At 36.8% G+C, this 12,724-nt stretch overlaps 1 protein-coding gene across 1 annotated transcript in view; it reads right to left on the bottom strand.

Moving 5' to 3' along the window:
- The window catches only part of THSD7A (thrombospondin type 1 domain containing 7A), a 639,499-nt gene that overhangs the window by 90,523 nt on the left and 536,252 nt on the right, over window positions 1–12,724 (bottom strand). The window contains exon 11 of the mRNA XM_042781429.1: window positions 12,389–12,492. Coding sequence (XP_042637363.1) covers window positions 12,389–12,492 — 104 coding nt within the window. The remainder of the gene's footprint in view (window positions 1–12,388; window positions 12,493–12,724) is intronic.

The following is a 12,724-nucleotide window of genomic DNA, read 5'->3' as shown; positions in this document are numbered from 1 at the left end:
AAAAAAACAACAAATGCTAAAAGCATGACATATCAGGACTCTTGAAGAAATAGATAATGAAACCTTAACCTCCATATCAACTAGGATGATAATATTCATAAGAAATTAGAAGAAAGCATTTAAATTGAGAACATAAAGCATTCAGAATATTAAAATTATGGTTTATATAAATGAAAGGTATAAAATATTGGGTGACAACTAATAAACACATGAGCAAAGAGAAGATTTTTAAAAATCCCATCTTTCTAAAATTTCTTTAGTATAAATTCCTTTCTCTGTTTTTTCCTGTTCTTTTCTACTGCCATTCTTGTTTTCTTTCTCTGGTACAGCTATCTCATTCTGAGCCTACCCTCAGTAATGCCTCTAAAATGCAATCTTTTAAAAAGAACCAACTGGGCCAAAGTTCTAAGCAAAAGGGTGGTGCAAAAGGCATCACAGGAGACTGAAATCACTTAATTTAAGCACTTTTTTTCACAAAAAATAACAGCATAAAATATAGTTAAATATTTTTACCTCACATTCCACAAATTACTTACATTTATTTTTGGTAGGAGAATTAGAACTTTTTAAAAAAATTTTTTATAACTTCCTTTTATTGTTACGTATTTAACCAGTAAGTGATACAGTGTGAGGACTCTAAGGGCTAGAAGGGTCCTTGCAATGTTAGAAATATTGAAGTTTTCTCTTTTCTGTGGTCTAGATTTGAGAAGACATTCAAATCCCGGTGCCTTCCACATAGACTAATGTTGCATTTTAGGCACAGGTGAAACTTACAATGGGACTTCTTTTGTAGGCAAGGATGCAGATTGGTTGGGGAGTAGGCTAATAGGCAGGGTTGATCTTGGGACTATTAATCCTAGTTTAATCTAATCTATAGAAGGTAGACTTGGCAGGAGATGGCATGGTGAGCATGAAGATTGAACAAGAAAAAATTGCAAGTAATTTTTCTAAAATCTCTGCATCTAATTCATGCCAATTGTGCATCACACTCTTGGTATAAATGTGTCACAAAGTAATAAATACTGGAAAAAATATATTTTAAGTATCAGTGACTGACATTACCTCCTGGACAGTCATGGGGGAAAAAAAAAGTAAATGGTCTAACACTGATTATGTTGAGCATTTTATTTTTAATCAAATGTAATGGTAACTCTCTCTCTTTGGCTACTATGGCTAGAATTCAATGATAAATCACCAATCAATTGATGTTTTAATCTTCTAAACACTATCCAAACTGTAGAAATGGGAACTAGACAGTAGTGGTTAAAATGCTATTAAAAGTTTATAAACAAGTGACTTAAATAATATGAGCCAAATACAACCTGTTTACCTAAAAACTAAATAGAATGTGGACAGAATTTTGATTTCTCTTTTATTGAGAATGCTATAGGAAAAAAAATGCCTATTTCCAAGGCCTTCTAAAATTAACATATGAGATTGAAGAATGATTCAAGTTTTAAAGTTGCATAATCCTGTTAGTACCTTCTTCAAGAGCTCTCTCCTCTTTTTAATCTTTATACTTTAGATAAAATTTTCCTAGCACACACTATTCATGACACACAAAATCCTGCTAAAATCCTTGAGTGTTTCTAATTTTCTATTGAAAAAATCTGTCCTCCTTTTCCTTTTGGTATTCAAGACCCTCCAGCTTGGCCCTCATAGGACGTTAGCTAATGTGGCCAATGCTCTTTCCCAAACATAGATTTTACTTCTTGTCTTTTTGCTTGGATCATCCTGTTTTAAAATGACATTTCCTCTTCCATTATGTCCAGTCAGGAGCCACACCTTTTCTTCTCCCCAAATTCTTTAGTGCTTATTGTGTATACACACAGCTAATGTGACAATATGCCATGAAAATTGAATTATGAAACCTGAAATATAGTATATGTCCTACCATAAGAAATAAACTGAAACTACTCACTATATGTTTCCATTCTCTCTCCAGGCTGAGCCCAGTAGTACCATGTAGGCAATGTCAAACATATAGCATGTATTCCATAAATATTTGTTTTATCAAGGAGTAAACTGTATTGGATGATATTCAGGAAGTTTGAATTAGATTTTCGGTTTTCAGAACTGTTTTCACAGTTTTCTGAGTAAGCTAGAAATGAATAAAGATACCACTCTGTATACTGGGAGAGGAATTTTATGTAAGGATACTGATTTTTCACCATTAAAAACAAGCTTTAAACATTAACTTTACAAAAGATTTCTAATGTTTCTACAAAAACACATGATAGACTTAAATAAAATATGCTGTATATGGAAGAGTAGCTAATCCAGTTTAGAGAGGAGTGGTTAAAAATTATCAGTGATTCTGAGAAGGATCGATACAAATCATTCACCATTACTGCCTTTTTGCTTTCAAATTGAAAGTGGGTTACATATAAACACATATTCATATATACTTTTCAAATATCAGGAGCATATCAACTTTCTCTTCAAGCATTCTGTGTTCTACAGTAATAGATCAGAAAGTGTTTTCATGCAGTTTTGAAATTTACAGAATGGAGATTTTTGTCAATATTGGATTTCCTTGATTGGAGTACACTCTTCCAATACTCCTTACTTGTGTGTTATTCAAAACCATTTCTGGATAAGGATGATTCTCATTAATTTGCTTAACTATTGTGGGTCAGTGTTGAGATTATAAATAGCCATAATTTATTACTTGTAAAAGGGACCTTGGGAACATAATTGCTTCTCAAATCCTTGAAATATAAGTTACCACAGATATACAACTGGAACAATTATAGTATTAACAATATACATAGTAAAGATGAACAGCTGTCTATAATGACCACTTCATTGTTAACAAGTGGTTAAAAAGTGGTTAAAAGTAGCTGTAGGTTATAAGATAAGAGAAGACTTAGGATGCTTGGGTTGTAAAGCAGTAAAACAGAATTAAGTATTAATGTTTATCCACTAATGTGGAAGGTTCAAGTCATTTGAGAAAAACTGAATCATAACAGGTGACCTTGTAAGTGTTATTCTCAGTGGTATACATCATATGAGGTACAATCTCTTTCCTTTATGGATGTTTAGGAAATTGTTCAGTTTTGGAGTATGATTTATCATCCTCTAGACAGGGGAATGATGGGGACCCAGAATATATTTTTCTCCTGTCTTTCATGTTCCATGTATTATCTGGTTTTATCTTTAGCTCTTTCTTTTTTTTTTATTTATAAAGTTCCCTTCATTAAAATTTTATTTGTAAATAAGAAAGCTAAATTTCATTATGAAGGCAAATATTTACTACTGTTAATAGCCTTGAAAGTCCGCAACTCTCATAACTCTAAAATAGCTTCTTTTTTACTGAACTGAATTTGGAAACTACTTCCCAAATGATGAGATAAACTTTAAGGATTTTCTAATCCTATGGGTAATGAGTATTCAGTATTATTAGTAACTTCAACTACATAATTTATTACATGACTTTAGCTTATACCAGAGGTAAATATTTTTGGCTTTGTGTGTTGTACTGTCTCTGTTGCAACTACTCAGCTCTGCCTTACAGCATGTAAGCAGTCATAAACTCACTCACTGCCTTTGAGTTGGATCAGACTCATAGTGACCCCTCCTTGGGTTTCCGAGGCAGTATGTCCCAATAAAATTTTAATTACAAGAACAGGCTTCAGGCTGAGATTGGCCCATAGGCCATCAATTACAAATCCTGGTCTAGACAATTTGATAAAAGCTGTACGATAAACATTTCTGGCTTTAGAACTATGTTGTTGTTGTTATATGCTGGCGAGTTGGACCTGACTCATAGCAACCCCTCCTTGGATTTCTGAGATGGTATCACTTGGGAGTAGATTTAGAACTATAGAATAGTAAATTTAGCAATCCCATTTTGTCATTCATACAATATTGTTTCCAATGCAAATAAGGAAATAGTAATTTACAGCTAATAACATTTAAGTTAAGTTCTTTAGGCTAAAATGAATGTTTAAAGACTCTAGAAATGCAAAAAAAAAAAAAAATTAATGAGATAAAAACAAATTGCTGGTAAAATATACTAGCCACTTTTCTTTGCATGTACAATATATTTTTGAGATGTTATCTTCTCCAATGACTTCCTCAAATTTGTATGTGCAGCCATAAGCCATTCCTACAGCTATATTTCTGTATTTCCAAATGCATACTTGAGTATTTCTACTTGGCTACCCTGCCATCACCTCAAACACAAAATATATAAAACATACTTTCAAAATTTAGTTCTGCTTTCAGGCCTAAGGATCTTCACCAATATCACAACTATTCTGACTTATATTACAACTATCTTCTCAATAATTAAACAGAAAATATTGGAATTAAAGAGTCAGATGATCATATTGGACTCTTTATTTCTATAACTCCTTCCATTGTCTGTCACTAAGTCCTAAGGCCGGGGTCCATCGTAGGGAGGGCCAGGGCTTGGGGGCAGCTTTTAGCTTGGAGGCAGCTCTATTTTAAGTCCAGGGCCTGAGGTAGATGGGCATGGGGCTCAGGGGCTGCTTTTCACTTGGAAGGGGCTCTATTTTAAGGCTGGGGCCCAAGGTAGGCGGGCCTGGGGCTCAGGGCTGCTTTTTGCTTGGGGGCAATTCCGGTTTAAGACCAGGGCCCAAGGGGGGCAGGCACCCAGCTCAGTGGCTGCTTTTTGCTTGGGGGCAGCTCTATTTTAAGGCCAGGGCCTGAAGTAGGTGGCCCTGGGGCTTGGGGGCTGCTTTCACTTGCAGGCAATTCTATTTTAAGGCCGGTGGGGGCAGAGGGTTTAGGAACAATTAAGGGAAACTAAGGAGCTCTGGTAGCATAGTGGCTAAAGCACTTGACTGCTAACCAGAAGGCTGGTGGTTCAAATCCACCAGCCACTCCTCGGAAGGAAGATAGGGCAATCTACTTTCATAGTGATACTGCCTCGGAAACCCAAGGAGGGTCACTATGAGTCGGGGCCGACTCGACGGTACATAACAACATAACAACAACAACAACTTGTCTGTCAGTTTGTTGTCCTGTGGTACCTTATGTGTTGCTGTGAGGCTGGAAACTATGCCACAAATTGTTTGCAAAATGCCAGCAGGGTTATCCATAGTGGACAGGTTTCAGCAGAGCTTCTGGGCTAAGACAGATTCGGATGAAGGAAGAGGCTATCCACTTCTTAAAGAATTGGCCAGTGAAAATCTTATGAATAGCAGTGAAACACTGTTTGATATATTAGTGGAAAACGTCATGAATAGTACTGAAACACTGTCTGATATAGTGCCGGAAGATGAACCCGTCAGGTTGGAAGGCACTCAGAATATGACTGGGGAAGAGCTGACTGGGTAAGAGCTGCCTCCACAGAGTAGAGACAACCTTAACGACGTGGATAGAGTAAAGCTTTCGGGACTTCCGTTGGCTGATGTGGTACAACTCCCAAGGAGTAGAAGCAGATGCAAACATCCATTAATAATTGGAACATGGAACATATGAAGTATGAATCTAGGAAAATTAAAAGTTGTCAAAAATGAAATGGAACACATAATGATCGATCTCCTAGGAATTAGTGAGCTGAAATGGATGGGTTTTGGCTATTTTGAATCAGACAACTATACGATCTACAGTACCAGGAATGACAAATTGAAGAGGAATGGTATGGCATTCATTGTCACAAAGACTGTTTCAAGATCTGTCCTGAAGTACAACGCTGGCAGTGATAGGATATCATCCATATGCTTACCAGGAAGACCAGTTAATACTGCTATTATTCAAATCTATGCACCAACCACCAAAGCCAAAGATAAGGAAATTGAAGATTTCTATCAACTTCTCCAGTGTGAAATTGACTACACACACAATCAAGATGTGTTTTTTATCACTGGTGACTGGAATACAAAAGTTGGAAACAAAGAAAAGTTACCAGTAGTTGGAAAATATGGCCTTGGTCATAGAAGCAAATAATATAATAATAATAATAATAATAATAATAATAATAATAATAATTCTATAGTGCCTAAAGCACTTGACTGCTAACCAGAAGGCTGGTGGTTAAAAGCCACCAGTCATTCCCCCGAAGGAAGATTGGTCAATTTATTTCCATAGTGATACTGCCTCAGAAACCCAAGGAGTGGTCGTTATGAGTTGGGTCTGACTCAATGGCACATAACAACAACAACAACATCACATGATAGAATTTTGCAAGACCAGTGACTTCATCATTGCAAATACCTTTTTTTTCAACAACATAAGTGATGGCTATACATGTGGATTTCACCAGATGGAATAGACAGGAATCAGATTGACTACATCTGTGGTGATGGAGAAGTTCAATATCTTTGGCCAAAACAAGGCCAGGGGCTGACTGTGGAACAGACCATCAACTACTCATATGCATGTTCAAGATGAAGTTGAAGACAATTAAAACAAGTCCACAAGAGCCAAAATATGACCTTGATAATATCCTTCCTGAATTTAGAAACCATTTAAAGAATAGATTTGATGCACTGAACAACATTGACCAAAAACCAAGGGAATTGTGAGATGACATCAAGAACATCATCCATGAAGAAAGCAAAAGATCATTAAAAAGATAAGAAAGGAAGAAAAGACCAAAATGGATGTCAGAAGAGACTTAGAAACTTGCCCTTGAGTGGAGAGTAGCTAAAGCAAATAGAAGAAATGACAAGATAAAAGAGCTGAACAGAAGATTTCAAAGAGCAACTCGAGCAGACAAAACCAATTACTATAATGAAATGTGCAAGAACCTGGAGTTAGAAAACCAAAAGGGAAAAACATGCTTGGCATTTCTCAAGCTGAAAGGACTGAAGAAAAAATTCAAGCCTTGAGTTGCAATATTGAAAGTTTCTATGGGCAAAATATTGAATGATGCAGGAAACTTCAAAGGAAGATGGAAGGAATACACAGAGTCACTGTACCAAAAAGAACTAGTCGATGTTCATCCATTTCAGGAGGTGGTATATGATCAAGAACCAATGACAGTAAAGGAAGAAGTTGAAGCTGCACTAAAAGAATAGGCAAAAAACAAGGCTCCAGTAATTGACAAAATACCCACTGAGATGTTTCAACAAATGGATGCCTTCCTGGAGGCACTCATTCGGCTATGCCAAGATATTTGGAAGACAGCTACCCGGCCAACTGACTGGAGGATTTCCATATCTGTAACCATTCCAAAGAAAGGTGATCCCACAGAATGTGAAAATTATCGAACAATATCATTAATATTGCATGCAAGTAAAATACTCCTGAAGATAATGAAAAAATGGTTGCAGTAGTACACTGACAGAGAGATTCCAGAAATGAAAGCTGGATTCAGAAGAGGACGTGGAATGAGGGAAATTGCTGATGTTATATGGGTCTTAGCTGAAAGCAAAGAATACCAGAAAGATGTTTACTTATGTTTTATTGACTATGCAAAACATTTGATTGTGTGGATCATAACAAATTATGGATAACATTGAGAAGAATGGGAATTCTGGAATACTTGATTGTGCTCATGAGGAACCTGTACATAGATCAGGAGGCTGTCTTTTGAACAGAACAAGGGGATACTGCATGGTTCAAAATCAAGAAGGGAGGGCATCAAGATTGTATCCTTTCACTATACTTATTCAACTTGCATGCTGAGCAAATAATTCAAGAAGCTGGATTATATGAAGAAGAACGAGGCATCAGGATTGGAGGAAGACTCATTAACAACCTGTGATACACAGATAACACATTTTTGCTTGCTGAAAGTGAGGAAGACTTGAAGCACTTACTGATCAAGATATGGATTACACCTCAATATAAAGAAAACAAAAATCCTCACAACTGGTCCGATAAACAACTTCACAAGAAATGGAGAAAAGATTGAAGTCGTCAAGGACTTCATTATTTGGTTCTATAATCAACACCAGTGGAAGCAGCAGTCAGGACATCAGATGATGTATTGCATTGGGCAAATCTTCTGCAAAAGACCTCTTTCAAGTGCTGAAGAGCAAAGATGTCTCCTTGAAGACTAAGGTGTGCCTAACCCAAGCCATGGTATTTTCAATTGCCTCTTATGCATGTGAGAGCTGGACAATGAATAAGGAAGACTGAAGAAGAGTTAATGCTTTTGAGTTGTGGTGCTGGAGAAGAATGCTAAGAGTACCATGGTCTGCTAAAAGGACTAACAAATCTGTCCTGGAAGAAGCGCAGTTGGAAGGCTCCTTGGAAGCGAGAATGGTCAGACTTTGTCTCACCTACTTTGGGCATGTTGTCAGAAGGAACCATTCCCTAGATAAAGATATCCTGCTTGGTAAAGTGGAGGTTCAATGAAGAAGGAGAAAGCCCTCAATGAGATGGATTGACACAGTGGCTGAAATGATGGGCTCAGGTACAGCACGGATCATGAGGCTGGCACAGTACCAGGTAGCGCTTCATTCTGCTGTGTATAGGGTTGCTGTGAGTCGGAGATGACTCGATGGCACCTCACAACAAGAACCAGTCCTAAAAATCCTAAAATCATTTTCCTTTGTCATATATATAAAATAACATTTATTTTTGCCTATTTCCTCTACTGTGGTTCCAGTCTGAACCCCTTACTCCAACATCACATTGCTTTTACTGTCTCCTAGCTGGCACCCAGGCCTATGTGTCTGATCTCTCTAAATCATCCTGTTCATGGTGACAGATGAAATACCACTGTCATCAGGCCATTGCTCCTACCACTTACCGAACAAGCCCTAAAATGTTGATCCTCACACTTATGCCTCCCCCCAAATCACCCTAGGCTTTAGCTCATATCTTCAGGGTTTCAATCTACCACTTTTTTGTGAACACATTTAATGTTTTTGCTTTTCTTACCTCAAATGCTTAGATTATAGCATTGATCTTATTTTTGTATTTTTTTTCTTCTTTATACTTATTCTAATATTAAGATACAAGTCAAGTACCATTTCATCCTTTAGGTCTTTCTTAAGATGCTCTTCTGCTTCAAGTGATTGCTTTTGCATTTGGTCAGTTTCAATCTTTAATTCCTAGTTGTTAGGTGATGCAAGGGAGCTCTGATGGCACAGTGGGTAAGGCATAGGCAGTTCAAACCCACCAGGTGCTCCATGGGAAGAAGATGAGCCATTCTACTCCCATAAAAAAATTTGCAGCCTTGGAAACCCTAGGGGGTCACTATGAATCAGAGTCAACTTGATAGTAGTGGGTTTGGTGTTTTGGTGTTGGGTGATGCTAGTAGTGATTCCATTTTCTTAATCACTGTAAGCTCTCTGGCTTGAACAACTTCATCCTTCCCTGAAATGCTTGGATCTTTTCATATAGTCTTCTAAATGAATGAGTGATTGGAATGAGAAAGTCAGATGTACTAGGGAGGACAGGTGGGAGCTTCTTTATGGTAGTTGTTGTTTGATGATAATCCTTGCTATGCAATTATTTTAATCATTAAAAAAAACCCACCACAAGTTAGTATTTTTTAAGTTTCTGGCCAGACGAAGACAAGGATGAAAATATCAAGAATTTGGCATGTCAATCATGCACAGGTCTGAAAACTGCTATGATCATCAAAGAAAAGCATTTTGCTCTTTTGTCATGGTTGTTGTTGTTGTTATGTGCCGTTGAGTCGTCCCCGACTCATAGCGACCCCTCCTTGGGTTTCCGAGGTGGTATCACTATGGAAGTAGATTGCCCAACCTTCCTTCCGAGGAGTGGCTGGTGGGTTTGAACCACCAGCCTTCTGGTGAGCAGTCAAGTGCCTTAGGTACTTCTACACTCTGAATTTTCCCCATTTGGTATTTCTGTAGAAACATGAGATATATTTGTTGTTGTTGTTGTTATGTGCCGTCGAGTCGGCCCCGACTCATAGCGACCCCTCCTTGGGTTTCCGAGGCAGTATCACTACGGAAGTAGGATTGCCCAACCTTCCTTCCATGAGATATATAGGGGGAAAAAAAAGTTAACCCACAAAGGCAACAAAGAAAAAGGCTAAAGGGATCCTTCTGAGTATATTTATTCAAAATTACTTGTGATAATGTAATGTTCTCTGCTCATATATCCTGAAAATGGGTACGATTTCCAAAATAGAGTAAGCGGTCTGAGGAGTCTGCCAATATTTGAAAGAATTATTTAAAAACATGCAGAAGTAGAGGCACAAGTATAGAATTCTGAGAATGGAATAATTACAGAGGCAGAAGAAAGTAGCACTGAGGAAGTTGAAGACTCTTTCATAAAAGAAGTGTATAACAGTATTAGATACTAAAAAGTGGTCACATGGGATAAAGGCTGAACAGAGGCTTCCACATTATGAAAAGAGAAGGTTACCAATAATCACTGAAAGAAAAGTTTTTGTACTCTGGGTTGTACAAACAGGTAATGCACAGAGCTGCAAACTATAAAGGTTGTAAAAGTCTACACAGAGGCATTTTAGAAGAAAGGCCCAGCAAATTATTTCTGAAGAATCAGCCATTGAAAACTCTTTGGATTACAGGTTTACTCTGACACACACAGGGTTGCCATGAGTCAGAACTGACTTGACGGCCACTGTTTACTTTTAATGTGTCAAAACGCAAAAGGCTAATATTAATAATACTGCTTTTATGCTTCTTATGACACATGTCACCATTCATTGGAGCCGTGATCTTTCAGTCAGGGAAAGAAATTAACATTTGATGAAGAGTTAATATGGCCCACACATTGTAAGGCTCTTTATGTTCTCGGGCTCAGTGAGAGGAATCCAACAAGGTTATGAGCAGTTTATGAGAACTTAAGCTATTTTCACACTTTTGCTGCTTCTGCCATATCTCAGATTTCCTCCAGTGGTAGATTATAAAAAATGTCTCTTTTACCTAATTTCACTTCACATTTTCATTTCTGAGCATTATTTGTACATAAATTATAAAACCAAATCTTGCACTGAGTCAGTTCTGACTCATGGCAACCCTATAGGACAGAACAGAAGCTCCATAGAGTTTCCTAAGCTGTACATCTTTATAGAGGCGAACTGCCACATCTTTCTCCACAGAGAGGCTGGTGTGTTCAAACCAGCAACTTGTCAGTTAGCAGCCAAGTGCTTTAGCCATTGTGCAAAAAAGGCTTTTTACATAGGTTATAAAATATAAAAACTGGAATACTCCTAAAAGATCATTTGGTCCAGCACTTTTTTTTTTTTTTTAAATTTAAATAACTTGAGAACCAGAGAGGTAAAGGAATGAGCAAGTTTCAGAATGTATTACTGAAATAAAAGAAATGATAACTTATGTTTCTTAATTCCAAATCATACCGTTTCTCACTATAAATGCTTATGCAGGGACCAAAATGTTTACAAATGTATGTTTGATTCAAAGAGAAACTAGCAGTCATGACAAAGACATCTCTTATCATTCAATTTCTCAAAGACTGATTTGAAATAGTGACAATGATTTTAGATTTTGTACACCTAAGTTTCAAAAATTGTAAAGAAAGAGAAGCAGTGATCTTTTTTTTTTTTTCTTCTTTTTTTCACTTGAAGTTGATTGTAGGGAATACATAATAAAATTTGAGCATATAAAATAAAATGCTAAAAAAATCATACGTTTTAAATGAAGACTTCTAAAATGAAGATTATAAATATAAGATCTTTACAAAAGAGGGGCCATTTTTAAAATTAAATGAGGGAGCAAATTTTTTTTATTAATTAAAGAAAGATGATTAAATGTTTAATTTCATATTAAATTACATTAGAAACATATAGCAGAAACTATATATTAAAAGCCAATATGAGTAAAAATATGTACTCTCTAAAGACAATTAGCTTCATGTATAAACAACATGCATCAAAAGATTTAAATGTTCTTATTATATCCAGTAAATAATTATAGCAAGCTTGAAACATTTTCACCACATTCATTTCTGCAAGATTCCATGTTACCTTGTAGCGCAGACAGATTGCAGTTGACATATTTTTGAGTAAATAAACCTGCCAGTGAAAATCAGTAACAATACGAGCATAATTGTATTTAGCCAAGTAATGTTAGGGAACTTCTGGGAAGGTTAACCAACTATATTATTTATATTAAATATATAATATTTAAAGAAGTCAGGGAGTTATTATGGTAGCAAGCAAAATGTTATGGATTATGTTGCTCCAAAAATATAGCAAAAAACAAACTACAATATATCATCTATGTCATAATGCTCTCAAAAGCTTGGTATGATTATCTGCCAAATACAAATGAGGGAAGAATTCAACCAGAGGAGTTATGAGATAACATCAAAGAAGCAAAGACATGATTTAAAGAGACAAGCTTCTGTGTTTTGGTGTTTTGTAGAATGGGGGTTAGCAGATTCATACCTGCTGTGCTCTGTTTGCAAAGCATGTCGTCAGTGTGAAATTCATCAAGCAAATGGTTAGGCTAGTGACGTTGGAGGACTGAAAAATAAATCAACTGTGGATGCAGCCTCTCACCTCTTGCCTGTCGACCTGGACCACAGCCTTCCTGGACTCCAGGGCTGCCCTGTTGCACGCTCCAGGGAACTAACTGGCACCTGCGCCATTTGTGAGTCTTCCATCTACGAGAAAAAAGCAAGAGCTGATAAAAGGCAAAAATGCCAGGCAAATCATAGACACACAATGGCATGGAAACATGACTTTGACCACTGCAAACATGGAATTATTCAACAATGCTCAGACTTCTCTATATTTAAGTTGTTGTTATTGTTGTTATGTTCTGTTGAGAGTCAGACTTGATTCATACCGACCCCTCTTGGGTTTCTGAGACAGTATCACTACGGAAGTAGATTG

This window comes from Orycteropus afer, unplaced genomic scaffold (genome assembly GCF_000298275.1).
Source record: "Orycteropus afer afer isolate SDZICR_OR568_19922 unplaced genomic scaffold, OryAfe1.0 scaffold00119, whole genome shotgun sequence".
Classification (NCBI taxonomy): Eukaryota; Metazoa; Chordata; class Mammalia; order Tubulidentata; family Orycteropodidae; genus Orycteropus; species Orycteropus afer.
Note: the sequence above shows the minus strand (reverse complement) of the source record. Positions and strands in the feature narration are given on the sequence as shown.